This window comes from Lytechinus variegatus, chromosome 7 (assembly GCF_018143015.1).
Source record: "Lytechinus variegatus isolate NC3 chromosome 7, Lvar_3.0, whole genome shotgun sequence".
Taxonomy (NCBI): Eukaryota; Metazoa; Echinodermata; class Echinoidea; order Temnopleuroida; family Toxopneustidae; genus Lytechinus; species Lytechinus variegatus.
Window position 1 is genome coordinate 33055356 of NC_054746.1, and position 20857 is coordinate 33076212.

Consider the following 20857-nt stretch of genomic DNA (forward strand, 5'->3'; position numbering starts at 1 on the left):
TTAGGAATTGATCACATGACGTGACTATTAAAATAAAATTCGCTCGAGATCGGGATGAAGTTGTTTTGCTGTATCTGCGTTGCATTTATTTTACAATCCATCAAATCATGCCATGGAATAGATTGTGAAGGCTTGCCCATACCTAAGTCCTACGTTGTATATGCCCTAAAAAATGGTGATGAAATCAACATCGACGGGAGACTCGATGACAATGCGTGGAAAGAAGTGACACGATCTGATCCATTCATTGGTAAGAGACGCGACCGGCCGGTACGGCAGCGGGGGCAGCCGACGGTTTATGGTAATTCACGTACCGTCTGCCCCGCTTCTTGCCCGATGTCATGTTATGATGAGAGAACAAGGCTCCATTTAATGTCATGTAGCTAGTACTCTGTATGCAGGTGAACTCAATTAAGCCTACCATTTAATTTTCTTTCTGAACAAGCATTTACCTTCTACTACGGTATATCAATTTTAAAATTTATGACTTCCCCAAAATTAAAACTATGAGAACATGAGAAACATGACAGATATATTGATAAAATGATACTGGTTACAGTATGCATGGTATGTCCGAAACTAAAGGCTTCTGTCAAAGTGGCCTCTAGCCGCGAGACCAAGTGATATTTCTAAAGTCAAGTGTGTTTTTATTATCTCATGTCAAGTTAACTTTAACAAATAAATCAGTTGGAATTGCTTAAATGAAAAAAATGTCTTTACATGTAGCCAACAAGAGCAAGATACGTGCCATTATGTCATTGCAGTGGAGAACTTTGACCTGATACTTTTTCAACTAGACCATGATTATGTTGAATAAACCCACAGATCCTCAAATCACCAAGAATCCTAGGCCTAGCTCAGATTAATAGTTGAAAAAAATATAGATCAGAGTGGAGGTATAGAATTTCCATAGAGCCAATCTAAAACCATTTGAACACTTGAATCCGCTTTTAATTGCTCCTGTTTGGTGGTATAAGCCTTAAATTAAGGCACCCTATTGAAGCTCTGCGCTGCATTGTAATGGCAAGGGTTCAAATCATGCTCTTGGTGACTGATATTTATAATATCTTCAGTTGAAATTGATGATAAAAATTGACAATAATTAGCATAAATTAGACCAGACAATGTGTGAATGTGAAAGTGATTTTCAACAATAAAAACAGCAAAGTTGACTTTCACTTGGTCTGGCAGATCTAATGGCAGGTATGCGTTATAATGAAATTGGTCTAAGCCACAAAATATTAATGGCAGAATTAAGGTTCTAAAGGCTAAATGTAGTTCTTGTCGATTTGATGGTTACTTGTTTTCCTTTTTTTGCTATAGAGGTCTATATCTCAGAGCTACATGAGGTACCCAGACCTTTAACATGGTATTTGAAATTTTTTTGTGTGGCAAATTTTGGCAAATGCTGTTCTAAAAAAATCATATATTTATTATTCATGTTGTAGGATTGTAATGATTTAACTTTGAATTTTGATCTTTTCTTTTAATCAACCACTTTTAAACATTGGATGTACTTGTAGGGTGGGTGCTGTCTGTTAGATATATCTAGCTTAGTGTAATCATCAATGTTTTACCTATATTTCGTCAGCTGAAAAGCTTATAATATAATGATTAGCAGCTAACTAAATGCATATATATGAAGACAAACATGCATCCAGTCCTGTCTCACCAAATTAATTCAAAATTAACAAACTATATAACCCCATTATTTTCTCTCATTACATTTGAATTTAATTATCATTGTTTTGCTTGATTAATGTTTATCTTTTATGGGATCATCCTTTTATGAATAATATTTTTTTAGGAATTGCCAGAGGGGGGGGGGGGTTAATGAATCAATAGTTTTGAATACTTAAAAAAATCAAATGTTTTTTTTTCTCTGAATTGATACAGACATCCAAGGTGAAAAATTTCCAAAGCCTAGATTTGACACTTGGGTAAAGATGAGATGGGACTACAAGTTCCTTTATATTGGAGCATATTTACAAGAGACAGATGTATTTGCTAACCAAACAAAGCATGACTCTGTTGGTAAGTTCTGATTTTCATTGACCCATGGCATATCATGAATTTTTGCAGGCTTCTATTTCTGTATGAAGCTAAATTGTTACAAAGTCTAAACATAAAAAGACGAAGAATTGTCTTCTTCATGTGAGATTACAAAGCTTTTATCTTTTAGTATATTGCATAGTGATTTTAATTAACATCTTGGTTCGAGTCTGAGAGATTTAATTGTTTGAACTGTTTTCTAATCGTATGCTGAGAATAACATGATTTGAACCAGTTGCATTAATTTGAAAAAAATGTAAGGCACCTTTACAAAGTCTGAAATTTTAATTGTAGAAAAATACTGTCTGGCTTAGTACAAGACATTAGTATTTATCAATATATCATTATCAAGCAGTGTTATAAAACTAAGCATAATTCTTATTAGGCCTATATCTTTCTCATGATTTATTTTCTATTTGTATAATTTTGCTTATTTATTTTGCAGTGTTTAAAGACAATGATTTTGAGGTAAGCACTTCCAATTTACTACAATGGCACATTCTTGTGGAATATGCCAACAAAATAAAAGTAGCAATTATTAGGAGTGAAGACTTTCCACCTATACTGTGTCCCCAAAACATTTACAAAATTTTTTTTTTACATGACAATAAATTATCTTGAATCTTGTATCATAAAAGTAATGAAGAAATGAATACTTAAACATTCAATAGTGTTCTTAAATGTAAGAACTCATGGAGTAAGATAAACCTTTATGAATTCTCCTTTGGAACAACATATCCATTAAAAAGCGCTTTGTATAATTACCGGGGTATAAATATATCATTCCCACCCTCATTGGATTTTGACTTGTCTGTATACAGTTTGTGCACAATCTCCATTCCCTGTGGAATATTTCAGCTGAGAACTGTCTTGATATTTTGATTTTTTTAAATTTTCATCTATACAGGTATTTACTGATCCAGATGGCAGTACGCACTGGTAAGAATTTTAATCAAACAAGAAATCCAAGTCAACCTATATATAAAGTTGATTTGAATTAACATAGTTAAACTAAAGACGCATTATCAATGAGAATAATCACAATTGGATGTAAGGTGAAGCTTTAATAATGTGTTTCATTTTCTGTAATAGTGAGACACACAACATTGCCTGTGCATAATATGAATGGGTAGATGATCTTCATGAATTTCAAATGTTTCAATCTGAATTCATCTGATAATGAAGAATTTCTCCTTTCTATTGCAGAGTGTTGAAATAACAATGAATGTTCATCTACCAAAATATCTTTACATTCATATACAAAAACTGAATAGGATGCTGATACTCCCCTTATGATCCTGCCTGTTCTTTCATATAAACTTATTTTGTGAAGCTTTGATATACATTTTGTTTTTCTTAGAATGAGGGCACTGCCTTGTTAACTTTATATTAAGATAATCATGTATTTACAGCAGTCATAGTTATATATTCAACTGATTTTGGTTATAATATTTTAACTGTTGCAGGTATAAGGAATTTGAAATCAATGCTATAAATACCACATGGGATCTCATCTTGAATAAAGTAAGTTGGTATGAGATTTCTTTATTTTTTATTTCATGGTATTTCATATCTTTCAATGAAATGGACATACATGATAAGTATTGGTGTTCTATATGATATATCTTGTATAGGTGTGCTTGTTTAATATTTTATTAATTCATTATCTTTAATGATTTCATTTATTCCTATTAATAGCCAAATATTGAGACCCTCTCTATTACCTTAATTGTTATTTTCCCCTCTTTCTCTAATTCTTTAATTTTTGCCTCTTTTCTTTCCTCCTTATTTTAATTCTTTGCATTTATTTTCATTTCCTTTCATTTCCTTTTACATATTATTGTTTTTCTTTTTTTTCTTCTTTTTTTTCCTTCCTGTCTTTCTTTCTTTTGTTCACTTTTTCTACCATACCAGCCCTACCTCAATGGTGGTTTTGCAAACAGTAGCTTTGAGATGAGTGGGCTTCAAAGTGCCATCTTTGTTAATGGACCAATAAATGATCCTTTACATGAAGGTAATATATTTTAATCTCCTCTAATGTCCACCAGTTGAATTTTCTTTTGAATGTATTCCCCATAGAAACATGAAGTTCTACCCCTGACCTTTTACCTAACATCCATGTATGCCTTGTTTTGAGGTATTATGTAAATGTTTTCTTTACGATAAATTGATTTAAGTTCAAGGAATGAGTACTTATTTAATTTTTTTCATGTGGCAAATCAAATTAAAGTGTCTTTCATTCATATTAAAGTGATATTTTAATTACATTCTTTCCAGGGTTGATTTGAAAAAAAAATATGAATAGTAAAATTTCACTTAACCGTGCATTTCAACATGTATCTTGATACCATTGCAGTATCATATGAAGTGATGTGTACGTGGACTATAACACTTTACTCACAACTATTTCATGTCTCATGTAGTCTTTTCATCTGACTGACTGAGTAAAATTTGTGATTAAAATCCCTGAGAAGATGCTAATAAATTGCTCCCTAGGGTATAATGCATTGATTGCTTTTATAGTCAGAACAGGATTATAGGATGCCCACTGCATGTTCATCAATACAATATTTCTAAACTTATTCTTAATCTTAACCATTTGTTAAGCCCCCCCAAAAAAAAAAAAAAACCAGATAACAATGATAATCTGCTACATAAAAGCTGTCCCGAGTTAGTTACCTGTAGGACTACATATATATTTCATATTTCCTGCCAACTGTGGAATATTTTTGTGTTTTTGGAAAGATAAGTACTGGACTGTGGAATTAGCACTGCCCCTACACAGTCTTGTAACCAATGACAGTGAAGCGAAAGCTCCCCCAAAGCATGGAGATCAATGGAGAATCAATTTTAGCAGGTAATGTATTAAGCTGTTTCAATTATCATTGTTCATTTTGGGGGTTTAAATACAGAATTATAAGAAATTTTATATTAATCATTAATGATTTTTTTGTAATTTCAGAAATCATAAGCTTCAATGAAGTTAGATCAAAGAATATATAAATACATATATCTTTCCTTTAACACAAAACTTAGCAGTCAATCCTACAGTTGGTTAATCCAAATGATTACACATGAATGAGTCATAAAAATCATCGTTACAGTCAGTGATAAAGCTTGGTCTTAGTAGACTTTGGTTAGAGCTTGAAAAATCATTTAAAGTTGGATGGACAGATTGAGAGATGAAAAAAGAATGCCTGGATATGTGAATGATTTATAGAATAATAAGTATATAAGAAGTTTATAAGTATATTAAATATAAAATACTTAAAGGTCAAACTACTGATAATAACAACATAATTTATCTTACTCTCAAGTCTACTTTCAGAATTGGGGCCCATTACATTTTCACTTACACTAAAGTAGATATTAATAAGGACTTCTTTAACATACATTCTTCTAAATGATTAGTGTTTTTTAATATTAAATATAGCCTACTCGATTTCCCAATGAAGAACACTGAAAATCCATTGATATCTTATCTGTATAAAAATTTAATTGATCTCGCTTTTTTTACTTCACAGAGTGGAATGGCATGTCAAAAATGTTGATGGACACTATGAAAAGGTAAATGAACTCACCTGTATAGACTTATGAATAATTCAATATTTGATTGTCCTACATATCATAAGCATTTCTTTTCTGCATTTGTTACAATGAATCTCAGCATTGATTTAGCCATCTATCCTCGGATGCAAATACTTGGGGAGGAGGATTTCATCATGGAGCCTTTTTTTTTTTTAACTAGAAGTCACGAACCTATACTATTTTTCATTAAAAAATGGGATAGAAGAGAGCAATGTAAAAAAAGTTCACTTCATATTGGTCACAAAATGAAAAAGTTTGAAAAGTCTCAATTTACTTTCTGTGGTGATAACAAAAGGCACGTTTGGAAGTACATTTTGAACACAAAATTTTATATTTTCTCCATCTCGAAAGATAGTGCTTGTCTTCTTGTGAACTCACGTTATGTCAAGTACATTATCCCATAGTATATATTCTCTAAGGAGATAAGATGCACCTTGAGAGATAGTTTTGTGCGCAAAACATTCTACCAAACCTGTCATTATTATTATTGTTTGTTTGGTGTCACCTGTGCCTGGGAGGCGAAAAGCAAACTGAATCACTATGACCCACAGGTCTCTCCCGATGTCAATGATTGGGGAGTGGACCACAACACCGGAGTTCCCCCTCATCTTATGTGAAAAGTGCAGTGTGTTCTTAAAGGACAAGTCCACCCCAACAAAAACTTGATTTGAATAAAAAGAGAAAAATTCAACAAGCATAACATTGAAAATTTCATCAAAATCGGATGTAAAATAAGAAAGTTATGACATTTCAAAGTTTCGCTTCATCTCACAAAAACAGTTATATGAACGAGCCAGCTACATCCAAATGAGAGAGTCGATGATGTCATTCACTCACTATTTCTTTTGTTTTTTATTGTTTGAAATATGAAATATTTTGATTTTCTCGTCATTGTCATGTGAAATGAAGTTTCATTCCTTCCTGAACACGTGGAATTCCATTATCTTAACATTTTGTGCTTCAGGCAAGGAGGTCCTAATCGTCAAATTCGTAAAAACTGAAATATTGTATAATTCAAACAATAAAAAACAAAAGAAATACTGAGTGAGTGACATCATCAACTCTCTCATTTGGATGTAACTGGCTTGTTCATATAACTATTTTGTTAAAAATAAGCGAAACTTTGAAATGTCATAACTTTCTTATTTTACATCCGATTTTGATGAAATCTTCAGCATTGTGCTTGTCTCATTTTTCTCTATTGATTCAAATCAACATTTTTCTGAGGTGGACTTGACCTTTAACCTGCAAAGGCGATGACTCTCTTCTACACGGGACCTCCATTTAACGTCGTGTCTTTGTGGTTGGCTATAGTGAAATATACAGGATTAGGGTACTTGTATATTGATAATTAAAATGATAATGTGGACATGTATCAAACTTTGGATGATTGATCCTATCATCAGGTACCTGGGCTTCCAGAAGACAACTGGGTATGGTCTTCCCAGGACGCCATCAACATGCACCTTCCTGAAAGGTAGAAAATAATTTGTTTACACTTCAAGATATTTATCAATGATGCCATTGAAAAATGATTAAAACCATGAAAACTATGTAGAATGGCACATTCACAGAAATATGCTTTCTTTTGTCTGAAGATAAGTAGATAAAGCCTGAAAAGTGTAGTAAGCTGAATTATGTTATAGTAAGTTAGTGTGGATTTGGGTTGAGGGGCTTTTTTTTATTGTCTGTCAAAATATAGAAAAAAAATCTGATAAAGGTCTTTAAGACATAAGTGTTTTGTAAGAACTGCTTTAGAGGGCTAGGATGATAGCACTTTATAATGAAGGGAGATGCATGAGAATGAGATGAGCCTAGAATCGTTGTTTTAATATAAGATTAATAAAATTTAAGGATTGTCATTGTTCCAAGTAACCTTTGTGTAGTAATAAATTTATCAGAACACAAGATTGTTTTATAAAAGAAATTCCATAACTTTCTACCATTAGCCTGTCTCTGTACATAATGCGTGAACTTTTTCTTTTTCAAGAATCTCCATTTGGTTTATAATTTTTTTTCCTCCCCAATTGTTTTATTGCTTTAGATGGGGGTTCATTCAATTCAGTAGTGATGCAGTCAACCAAACTAAATTTGTGAGAGATCCTCGCTGGCCTATCTACACCAGTCTAATAGCAGTTTACAATGCTGAAAAGGTAATGATGATGGAGATTTAAATGGGTGTGATGATGATGACAGAGGCAGCAGTAGTGATGAAGATGATAGTATAATGTGATAGTGAATTATTGTAATGATAATGATGTCAATTATTATAAGTTATAAAAAATAATCAAAATTATCGTATCTCATTTTTATTCTCATCCTCTAATCATAATCAAATATGATTATGATGCTAATGATAAGGCTAATCATGACGATATTAAAAGCAACACTATCAAACAATGATGATACAAATGATTTATGGTAGCGAGACTAAAGAATTATGATAAATCTTTCGTAAAAATATCATATTTTATCCCTGAATATAGGGGAAGGCGGGGTAAGTTGTGACAGTTTTTGCTTTTTGCATGTTAGAATTGATATGATTAATAATCTTGTCGAAATAAGTACCTTGCTTTGAAATTTCATTCTTCTGAAATATTTTCCACCTATATATAAATTTCTACCCCAACACTGAAAGTCATCGTGACCTTTGAAAAAACCGATGTCAAATGGCTCAACTTGCCCCATATATGGGGTAAGTTTGAGCCACCTTCTGGGGTAAGTTGAGCCACAAAAACTATGTACAAAATGTATGGGGGAGAACCAGCATGTCAATTTTTTGTTTTAAGTCTTTTCACTTGCTAATTCTCTATAAATACTAACATCCTGTAAAAGGAAAAGAGCAGTCATGTAAATTTGCTCCTTTCAGCCTGCATTTCAATCGATTTTTATGGTTTGTTTGTTTTTTAAGATACATTACCATAGGAATTACCATGGCTCAACTTGCCCCATGCTGTTTGGCTCAACTTACCCCAGTCCGAACTTAGTGCGATAATTTTTTATCCACACATTTATTAAGCATCCATCATATAAAAGACTATGACAAGAATGAAGATCCATACCTGGACTAATAATGTTGTTATCATGTCTTTATTATATTTAAAGACGTGTGTGTTTATAAAGCACTTATATATTTTACACTCTTTTTTACTTTTTTGGCTGAAATTCACATTTTCCCCTCTAAAAAAACTACTTTTTGTTTCAAAGTTGGAAACAATGTGGTGGGGTTAGTGGTTATGCTATGGGTCATCAATACATGACACCACCACAATGTCTGACTCATTCATTATTGGCCTGGGGCTGGTGGCTCAACTTGCCCCTATGCTCAACTTACCCCGCCTTCCCCTACTTAGAACAATCTACCATCTATTTGCCTCCATCAGGAGTTCTTCTCCATCCATGGTTACTTCACAGAGGACATCAATCAACTAGAAATACCGGACTACATCAGGAATGGGACATGTGCTCAGCCTCCTAACATCACTGTTATACAGAGTTATAAATTCACTGCTACAGTCCAGCCATTGACCAAAAGTCTGAAAACAGGACATATACGGGACGACCGCCTCATATGGTTCACACCATGAGTCCCTTTGTTACACACAAATACCACTTTTAGTTTATTTTTTTAAGAAGACTTAGTGAGCAATGAATTTTGAGAAAAATTCTTCAAAAATCAATGTGAATTGTACACAGCAATCACAAAAATGTTTTCATATTGTTCAAATAAGCTTTTCATAACATCTTAAAGTGTTGACTAAGTTTTTGAACATTCTGAAATCAATTTGTGTTAGCTGGGATACCATATAATCATATTGAAGAAGAAGAAAGTTTGATAAAAATCCATCAACTAATGTATGACAGAGTTTTACAGAGCAAATGGATGTTAGAAATTTGTTAATCTTGTGATGCCACTTGCGAGCAACTGCCCCATTTGTCATGTGATATATGATTTCAGTGGTTCATGATGACAAAAATTATGTCTTGTGTTTTTTAATAATGCATATTGTATGTTTGTATAATTTTTTTTAAAAATGGCATTTTACTGAAATTATATCACATGACAGATGGGGGAGCTGCTGGCATGCAATGCCACAAAAAAAATTATAAATGAAATCAACCTTGTTGAGAGAAAGAGCTCTTTTCTGTGACAGGTATCACAAAATATGGTGATTGTCAGGAATCGTACACCATATAAATCAAAAATATCTAAGAAATATGCACCTGATGTTACTAGTATAGTAAAAAGTCATGAAGACTCGGTGGAAAAAAATTGTTTCAAAATATCTCATTGAGGGTAGCTGAATCTTCAGGGTTCACAGGGTTAAGATAAATTGTTAGTATACTGTTCATCTCTAAACATCAGCCCCCAAAGAGGTTTTTTTTTTTCTTGCCATAGCATTGAATACAAGAAACATTTGTGGTAAATTTGCATGTCAAGAGAAAGTGACAAATAAATAATTTTGAATAATTGTTATGTGCTGTACACATGTTTGTTCATCACAAATATGTTCCCATGGAAACATTGTTAGGGTACTACTGATGATACTGATGATTTCTGTAGATCATGGGTTAGCCTATAATATAGGTGGAGGCTGCAGATTTTGTCTTTGCTGTTACGAGTCCGATGCTGTTACTAAAAACGTCAGTAATAATCTGATGTGGCTTCAAAGTAGCCACTGCCTACACACTCCTGTCTCATGTTAGTTCTTGTTGTTTATCGACAAGAATTTGCCTTTTTTTTTGGTTACAAAAACTTGCCACCAGATAATTGTCAATAAAATACAAAAAGAACTAACACGAGACTGCTGTGCATTCTCTGCCAAGATTATAGGCTAGTTATGGGCTAATGAAAGCTGCTCAATTATGAAATTATTCACAACTCATGTTTCCTTGTTTCAACAATGGAATTATTTAACAAAAATTAATTAAGTCTTGCTCATCATACCATATTTTATTTCTTTAATACTTTTTAATATGAAAATTTAGTATCATTCTGACACATTCCTGCCTTTTCCTGAAAATCAATCTAGATTAAGTATGCCTTTTTGGAAATTACTTCATTGATGACTGAATTATTATTATTGCTTTGCAAATATATGTTAATTGATGAAGAAGATTTGTATACTTTGATATTGTCATGTGATGAATGAAACAAAAAAGGAATCATTACCTTCATGTAAGAAATTTGATATCAAGATTTTTAAAGTAAATAAAGGGTTTTTATAGAAACTTCTTTCTCAAGAAATTTTGAAATATTTGATTCCTTTAAATCGCATAACTTGGGATAAGAAAAAATGTTATTAAACTTATTGCAAATTCAGCAAATGACAAAAATTATTTATTCTGAAAAATTACTTCTACTTCGGTTTATCATTTAATATATTTGATTTCTGCTTTAATAGGCAGAGTTATTGCACTTTTAGTCTGATAAAATCTTTGGCTGAGTGACGTAAGTACAACTTGGAATGTGATGATTCTATTTATGTGGATTCGTGTCTTTATCATCAAGTTATTTGAAAATTTTTATTATCTTCAGTCGAGACTAATTTTTCTTAATGTTACAATTTTTTCTACCTTAAACATGTACATATAAAAAAGGCACATCAAAATGTCTTCCAATAGTGCAAACTATTATGTGTATTTAATCATGAAATATGCAAGAGGACTGAAAATATACCTGTTTTGAGAATCAATTTTATATATCCCACAGTTTCTGTTCTGAGATAAATGTACCGAGTTTAATTAACCAGGTAAATCTAGCTAGGATGAATATATATGGACCACATATATATGTTCCACTTTTCACAGGGCACAGATACTAATCTCTATCTCCCTATTTTGTATTTGATGGTCCAAAGGATATGAACATGATAAAGTCTGCCACCATACAAACATGCATGTATCATATGTAATCACATGTTTATCATTGTCATTAAAACCATCAACACCATTATTCATTTTCATCAACATCACCATCACCATTATCACCAACATCATCATGACAATCATCATAATCACAACCATTGTCATCACCCCCAACTTTCATCATAATCTTAAAAATCACCCAATTTTTAGCATATCAGATTTTCCATTCTTCTTACTTTTTTCATCATATGACTAGAAAAAAAAAACAACAACCAGAAGTATGTCTGTACAATACCTATTTAATAGTTTATCTAAATCTTGGAATTAATGCTAATACATCACATTGATACAAGAATTACATTGGACAATCAAAATCACAATAAGTATTTCTTAACATTACAATTTTAGGCAGAACAGGTGATTAATCTAGTTTATTTTCCAAATAATTTAGTCATTTTCAAAGCGAACTGGATTACATGAAACAAAATCAGGAATGATGAAATTGCTATAAATAAAAAGAGAAAAGAACACAACATGGATGCAAAGACATATCTACCAATATCAACAACATTCACCATCAAAGAACGCTTCTTGTGAAATATGTCATTATCAATTAATCAGTTAATGGAGCTTCACACATTAACAACTAATTGGTTTATTAAGCTTCCATGATGGTCTGATAATTCAATACAAGTTTACCTTACATTAGTGGAAAAACATCTCAAACAAAGCTAAAAATAACATAATTCCAGATAGTGACCTTGATGCTTTTAATAGAGATAGGAGAAATAATTATGGAGGGAATAGCCTATCAAGGTACAATCTCAATTATGCATTATGACTCGCATCCATATTTCAAAAACGTTCTGCTTCTTGTACTATCTTATACATAATACTTTATCAAAAACATTTGTCTGTTAGATGATATAAAAAATGAATGCAGTTTCAGTAAACATAATATTGTCAGAGTTGTAACAAGTCACAGTCAAAATGCCTTGCATCACTCGAGTTCCTGTACAAGGTTCAATGGACCTCAACATTGATTGTGACTCGAGTTGTCATTGTGACATCAATCTGATGCTTGACACATGACAACATTTCTAATAATTTATGAAATACACATATAAATATATATTTTAACATCTTAAAATGTATCCAATTCACAGGAATCTAGATTATCACATGTATGTTGAATATCATCAAATCGTCATGGCAATGACGAAATACTTTATTCCTGTTCTTTTGAAATGCAATAACTGCTTTGTTCTCTCTCTCTCCCTTCCTCCATCTCTCTTAATACAACAAAGAAGCAACACTACTGCCAGTCATTGACCTTTGTCCTCGTCAGTACACAACTTTTTTAATTGTTACTGATCATCAAAAGCAGGATGATTTCTCATCCTATTAAATTCAGAGAGCTAAAGAAGGCACACATGTTCAAATTGATATTGGCTCTGCTTATAATGAAATTATCATATGACTATCTGTGATGATTTTCACATCTGGGGATATCATGTGGGTAGCATTGGCAGTCATGTTGAAGTTAGAGACAACAAAAATAGCAGGGAAATTGATTATCTTTATTGTTTCTGGAGATGCAAGGATATTACTAGGGGAATCTAATAATAACAAAAGCGTAGAAATTGAATAGTCAACAGAAAATTAAAGAGATACAAATAAAGTAAGAAAGAAGGAAAGGTGAAAGAGAAAAATATTGAGTGTTGGGAAAAGAGAGAGAAAATAGGGTGGGTGGGTAGTTAGATAAGAGGAGGAGTGAGATGGAACATGGGTAAGAGAATTCTTGTCCTATTTTCCTTATATTCAATGAATTAAAATTGAAAAATGAATGAAGGTATATAGACAAGACAGACTTGTGATTCATTGACCACAAAATTAGAAAATAATCTTAAACTTTAATATCTTAAACTTTAATAACTTTGATAATTATTCTCTGCTTGTGCGTCATATTCACTCAAGAATAGAAATAAAGACAGTACATGCAAAAACTTCACCTGAGCTGCAAAATAATAGCTCAATACTAGCAATATGATATATACATAGTTATAAATCTCTTTGACATTGGGTTATACACAAGTCATAGTACACTGAATTTACGGCATTGGGCAAGCCAATAGACCCCCATTAATGCAATACTTTGGGAAAATTCAAGCAAAAACATCTCTTAATAGGCAAGACATTTTTTTGCTTTCAGAATAAGGGTAACTGCCGATTATCTATAAGCTGTAAAGCCATGAATGCTTCCAGAGGAAAGATATCAACACCAATTAGATCATCTCACAGATTCCAGTCCATTGGAGAATATGGCAATCTACCTCTGTTATTGTACAACTAAATTCAAGGGAGAATCAAACTCAAAGTATTTTGTTTAAACAAAAGAAGAAATTTAGAGGATGGGGCAATACAAAAATTCTCCTGATGAAAAATAGGAAACATGTGGTGAATTATTGAAAATGCAATGAATTGAATAGAAATTGACAAAGTTGACCAAGTCTGTGAGATATGATTTCATTTTCTTGTTAAAAAAAAAATGTTTTTTTTAAAGCAATTGCTCAAATTTCAATTCCTTTCATTCATGGGGCATATATGATGGGGGAGTAAACTAATGGGAAATTAAAAATTTCTAGAATTTTTTTTCCTGTATTACTAGAGGCAAATGGAGGATAAGCTTGAATGTACATCACAACTTTCCTATTTGCTTGACTGATCAATTAAAAATCACAACTTTCCTAACATTGAACCAAAGTTTGTGAATGTTTCACTCCCCTCTCTCGGCCATTTCCTTCACCTTGGTCTTTCCCTTCCATTCCAAACATACAACTGAAAATGCAACTCTATGGGATTTATGTGTATATTAAAGGTGTCAATCAGCAACTTTGCCAATATTGACTTTTATGGTTGCTTTTAAGTGTCAAGTAACAGCTTTCATGGGGAGTTTGATATCATTATTACAGGTGATATCGTTATTACCGTTGTTGTCAATCATCCAAGAAGGAATCCAGTTCATAACCATTAGATATTATATGATAGCTAAAGATATTCTTATCCTTTATTTTTATCACGATTGCAATTAAATACTGCTGCTCTGACGGTGCTCAAACATGGAAAGGAATGCCTGTAATTCTTTCAAAGGGACAGCAGCAATAGATGAGCCAACAAGAATGAAGCTGTATTACAGCTATTTTACTGCTTTTTAGTCTGGTGTCAGCAAGTATAATCCACCTAATGAAATCTCAAGACAGATCGATCTTAAATTCATAATACACTCATATGCTCAGCCAATATCAGCTACATCTGATCACACACAACTACACCCATATTCAATCATCGGAGAGATCTAAGCATCATTACACTGAAACAGCAAATGAGAAATGAACTGAACTTGACAATCGAGAAGCGGTTGACAGGACTAATCCCATTCAAAATATAAGCCGAGAGAAAATTAGGACACAAAGCTATGAGGATATGACTAAGATACGATATACTCTGGTGGCAAATATGGATAGAGTGATTGCAAGGTTTAAGACGTGGTTGATACAGCAAGTTTCTTGAGATGATCCATGAAGACCTGTAAACTGACATCATCAGTAAGCACTGGAGCACTTCCATCCTGAAAAAAAAATGATAAAAAGAAAAGTGATCAGAAAATGGGTCACTAGGAATATTAATTGCTGATCACATTCTTCTTTTTAATCAACTTTAAATGTAGCCCTCATGTCACAGGGAGGATATCCCACTAGATATGGTATTACATGTATGTCGGTCATGTGTATTACTCTCCTGAAAATAGGGATGTAGCGGTTCTGACTCTCATCTTGTAATCAGAAAGTTACGCTTTTAAATCCCACCAAGGCACTAGCATCCTTTAGGAAAGAGTCAATGCACACTTGTTCACGCTCCACCCATGTGTTAAATGGGTACCTGGTAGGATGTGAAGATGTTGTTGATAAGCAATTACAGCATTGTGACTGCTAACTATTTTGGAATACTCCCCAGAAGGTAGAGATTGTGTTTACCCAGTACGCAGGTAAGCCAAATCCAATGACCAGGGTAATACTATTTTTGTAATTTAGAGACACTGTTCTGCTGTGATCAGCGCTATATAAAAGTGACAATAATATTATCATTACTCAAGACGGTGTATATATATTACCTGTCCCCATCCATATGAGTTATGTGACTGTGAGGGGTTGACTTTGCTGAGAAGGAATCGAGCCTGAAAAAACAATGTAGAGAATAACATAAATTAATGGGAGGCATTCACACCTAATTAACCTTCTCATATTGATCATCGGGTTTTTAAAAAAACTAAATTTGGCTCAAGAATAGTTAAAGGAACTTAATTCCACAATTCTTTAGTAGATTTAGAGTTAATGCTTCCACTGAAATTTACTGTTCAAGATAACCTTCCTGCTATTAATGGCTATTAAGTACAATTCTTATTCTAGGTTACTAATAACTTATTGTTGCCAATCTGATCCTTTTATACAAATTTATAATTTATATGTATATCTACATGTATATTAAAACTATACATGAAGTTTCCGTACCAGGACAGAGAATTTTAATATATATTTTTTTTAATCATTAAAAAAAAACTTTTCACCACTTTCATAGAACTTTATAAAATCAAAATCAAAATTCTGATACATAACTTTTACCAGAAATTTCAGCAATACAAAAAATACACTGTTTTGGGTGATTCATAGAGAAATAACATGAAAATATTAATTTTTTGAACCTTCAATAAGTTACCAAAATTTTACTCCAGCATCAATATCTCTCGAGGACATATTGGTTAAGGTTAGGATACAGAGTTTTTGGTTTAGAATATTACTGCTTGTGTTGGGTTTAGGGAAAGGATTCATGTTCAAATAACTTTTATACAAGAACAAATGTCGGTGGAGAACATTGTTGTGGTATCGTTACATAATATAGCCTCAATGTACCTGACTCTTGCCCTCTTCGCATATGATGTAACGTGGCATGGGGAAGCGATTCTGAAGGATTTCTTGGGCATCATCCTGTGGTGCTTGTAGGAGATGCCTAAAGTTCTCATGTCCTTCCTGTTCATGGTATCCCTGCTTGTACCAGGAGGCTATTGTCTGTATGAATCATTAGAAATAAAAATATTAAAACCATTCAAAAACTTTTACATGTATAGCTTTTATCACTCATATAAGAGAGTCTGTGTGCTTTTAATGAATTTGAATGATATGTATAATGATCCAAAAAGAATATTCTCTAAAAGCGATAAGAAAAACAAAAAATCTGGAGAGAACTTGTGATCATAAGAGTGTTTAATAATAATCTACAGAATAATCTTTGAAATGAATAATATGCAATGAATGAAAAATGTTGAACAATATCTTCTTTTTTTTCCCTGTATATTGTGGAATACGTTCATATTACCAACTGAAAATTTAATGGGAGAAATAAAGAGGGATAACGAAAGTGAGAGGGTAAGAAAGGAATACGACTATATGCAGTGTGATAAGGGAAGAAAAGGAATAACAAATACAATTAATTATTGTTGGAAAACTTTTTGCCCTGAATTTCATAAAGGCATACAGTGGCAGAGCCAGGATTTATTGATAAGGAGGCAAGATGACGTGAAGTGATGGGTTTTTTCTATTTTCAAATTTAATCTCAATTCAGTTACATTTAATGGTGTTAAATACATGAACAAGACTTCTCTTTTGATGTTTTTTCACTTTATTGCACCATTCTTTTGGAGTTTCTTTTATCTCTTTATTTTTTCCCCAACTGTTTGAATATCACAGAGGGTCATCCCTGTAGCTAAGCCCCTCCATGTCTATACATACACATGAAAACACTTCATATGTGAAGTACTATTGACCAGTGACAGGATTGGTCATGAATGTGCATACCTTGCCATGGTAGATGAGAAGCTGGAAGAAGGTATCCATGAGAAGGATGCGATCCGGTAGAATACTGCTGCTATCCAGGAGGACAGGCTGTAGAAGACAAAGAGAGGGAGAGAGAGGGAAAAGGGTAAAGGGGAGAGAAAGGGAGGGATGCAAGAAGGGATGGAGAAAAGAGAGAGTGCAAAAAGAATTCTGTCATCATCAGAGTTTACAGAAGTCTACCTTTAAAGAACATGATAATAAAGATATTTAAACTTTAAGTATACATTGACATTTTATCGATACAAATTAATACAGAAATACCCGTGTCTCCATCTACAGAAGCAAAACAAAAAACAAAAAACAGCAACATGATATTTGGGGGGCATGTTATATATAGAACATGTTCATCAATGAGAAAGAACCAATTACCAAGGAGAAATAAATCATGGTTTATATACACAGGTGATTTATTACTATTCTACTTTGGGACCATCTGTCTAACAAGCCTGTATTATATAATTCCCTAGAAAAGTTTACATACAAAATATATGCGAAGACAGACTATTAAAGATATAAATTTCAGTTGTGAATAACGATTTCAAAATGAGTTCGTACAGAATCCAATGAAATGACCAACAAAGTGTCTGTTTGTATAAATAAGAAAATATGTGCCAAAGGATTCTGGAAGAAATTGTGTAATTGCTGAGAAATTAGCAAATAAGCACAGGATTCGGGTCAAGCGTCAGGCCGACGTTCAAAGTAATAATAATACACTGTCCCACGTGCGCTTATCTTTATTGGTGATCTTCAGTGTGAACATTTTTCAGCGTAGATTTCAAGATTTCACAAAATTCAATTTTACTACCAGATCTAGATCCTTGATGATATATTGACAATTAAGCTTGGTTTCAAACACTTTCTCGTGAAATCAGTGTTTACTGCAACTACCTTCATTTATCTTTAAACTCTACAAATACTTTCCCATTTTTATAATCTACATGTACATTAAAAGTCAGTATCTCTCAGTTTTCAATATTTTCATTCAGAATGGTAAACAGACCGGAGCTTTAAAAACAACCCTTGTATCTATATCTGTGACACACGTTCTCCACATTACAATTATTACACCACTGACCAACACTTGAGATTTTGCCATTTCTAAGCAATCCAGGAATTTCAGTGAAAGTTGAAGCATATAGCAAAATGGAGCACCTAAGTGCAAATACATGTATTTGCACTTCATCCACCAAACAAACTAATCTGAGTCTCCAAATATTATATATATTGTGATTACTTCACAACTCAAGCAGTGTTTGCAGATGATTTTATTGCTAGGCATCATGAACAGAACTACCATAATCATAGTCTACGTCACTATTTTAAAGAATTAATAATAATCATATGCATGGCAATAGTTCATGTTTGAACAGGTCTTAAATGCTCAAGGACAATGCCAAATTAGAGAGCTCCTACAGGGTATATCAATAGATAAAGAAAGTATTATCCTCTAAACAACTAAATTTGTTATTTTTTTAGACAGACGTACAAGGTGTATCAAGATATCAAGTTCCTCTTCCTCTTCTAACTGGTGAGACTATGTAAATGGTAGAGAGACTGTACAAGATGCATTAAAAGCAAAAAGTTGTGTACCTCTGTACCATTTATACTATACAAGCCTCTGACAGACTGTACACGGTATGTCAAGAAATGAGAAAAACATTTGCTTTTGAAATATTCAAACTATATGGCCTTCATTATGTAGTCGAGTTTAACCTCAACCATGGTCTGATGCTGTGCTGAAATTATATGAAGCTGAAAATGTCAAAGTTTTATTTACATTGCATATTTCTTATGTTCACACTGTTATTCCCTAATTCGTTAATGATGGAGACACCTACATCATTTATCATTCCTAGACAGTCAAGAATGCTTTAAGAGTCAAATGAGCTGATTAAACCCTTATTGAACCTTTACTGTTAGGGATTGATGTCACAATTGGCTATCTACAATTAAATCAAAACTTTAAACCAGAGTTTAAAATTTATCCTGACTTCAGAATATGGGCCTATGAATAGTAAACATAAAGTACATGGTACATCAAGAATTGAAGAGATGATTTACCTCTGTCCCATTGAAACTATAAGAGTAGAGGATAGGCTGTATCATAACAAGACTCTGTGTCAGGTCTTCCCTTAGTAGCATGTGACGGTAGAAGGAGGTCTCATCTGGACTGTTGTTGAAGACCTGGAGGAACTGGGATCTCCGTAGATGGAACATGAACTGTTGAGAAAACAGATTATTAGATGGATACCACCAAGTATGTGATTCATCATTCTTAAAAATCATTCTCTTTTTCTTTACAATTGATTTCCTGACCTTCGTTTTTTTTTTCGGGGGGGGGAGAGCTCTCAAAGATAATTTTCAAGTGAAAGCATGTTTAGTGTTTAATAACTAGTCAACCCCAGCAAACATGAATGTGATAGAAGCAAATATTATACAGACATTGTGACAAGTGTCAAGTGTGCTAAACCTTAAAAGCAAAACTAGCAGAAACTGATAATTTACTGTATATAATGTTGTATTTAAGGACTATGAAATTGTACTGTGTGTTAATGACCAGCCTTCTGTTACAAATATCATTTACAAATGTATTTACTGTACTTTTGGTCATAGGACTTCATATTTCAATTTTTATTCTAATATCTGGGAAATCTACCAGGTACAGTAATATCTTATTCAAATCCAAGTCGTGTCTCGAAAAGTGAGGCAAAAAATGTCAAGAAGTACTAAAACAATATTCATCAACCCCTTTTTACAAAATCCATGAATGGCCAAGACTAATTGTACAAAGAAAATAAATTATTCGTTTTTTTACAATAATTCTATTTCATAATATAATTAATTCCTTTCAATGTTTCCATACAGTAATGATGACTGTTATGTTATAATAACAATAACCTTTCTCCCAAAAGTTATATGCGGGACCATATACAGGTTTCTATTTTTTTCAGCCAGTTTGAATGAAAGATTTGGAACAAATTTTTTCAGCCAGGTTGAATAAAAGATTGGAGCAAATTAATTTCATAACACCATAACACCATAACACTGAACAATACAGCCTTGGGTCTTTTTGTTGCCAGAAAATTGAGATGTCATTAAACTGTCTGAGTACATCACAAACAGTAGCCTTCAATTAGCCAGGTATATTTTCATTAACCAAACAATCCACAAAGAATGATCATTCAACTTCAAACAGTACATGTAATCAGCTTTTCACAGTACTTAATGTAACAAATAACACAAATGACATGAATGATGCAACCTTGTAATTAGAGAACAGTGATTTCAATGTGTTAACTAGACCCTTTACATGAAGACATACCAACAAATTTTGCAACTGATTGTAATGTTTTGTACATGGTATACAATAGACTACCAATTACAATTGATTATATCTTTCA

The 20857-nt window shown here is 32.8% G+C and overlaps 2 protein-coding genes across 2 annotated transcripts in view; one reads left to right on the forward strand and one right to left on the reverse strand.

Moving 5' to 3' along the window:
• On the forward strand, positions 1 to 14266 carry LOC121419056. The gene is made up of 11 exons (XM_041613347.1): positions 1 to 250; positions 1897 to 2034; positions 2498 to 2520; positions 2960 to 2991; positions 3519 to 3576; positions 3967 to 4066; positions 4798 to 4909; positions 5577 to 5619; positions 7047 to 7117; positions 7685 to 7793; positions 9024 to 14266. The coding sequence occupies exons 1-11, from the start codon at positions 55 to 57 to the stop codon at positions 9225 to 9227; spliced, it is 1086 nt and encodes a 361-aa protein (XP_041469281.1). The 5' UTR covers positions 1 to 54; the 3' UTR covers positions 9228 to 14266.
• LOC121418108 (protein transport protein Sec23A-like) overlaps positions 11792 to 20857 on the reverse strand; it is a 25335-nt gene continuing 16269 nt past the window's right edge. Inside the window, exons 4-8 of the mRNA XM_041611811.1 lie at positions 19518 to 19676; positions 17418 to 17504; positions 16476 to 16631; positions 15680 to 15742; positions 11792 to 15136 (exon numbers count right to left, since the gene is read on the reverse strand). Coding sequence (XP_041467745.1) covers positions 15047 to 15136; positions 15680 to 15742; positions 16476 to 16631; positions 17418 to 17504; positions 19518 to 19676 — 555 coding nt within the window. The 3' untranslated portion in view covers positions 11792 to 15046. The remainder of the gene's footprint in view (positions 15137 to 15679; positions 15743 to 16475; positions 16632 to 17417; positions 17505 to 19517; positions 19677 to 20857) is intronic.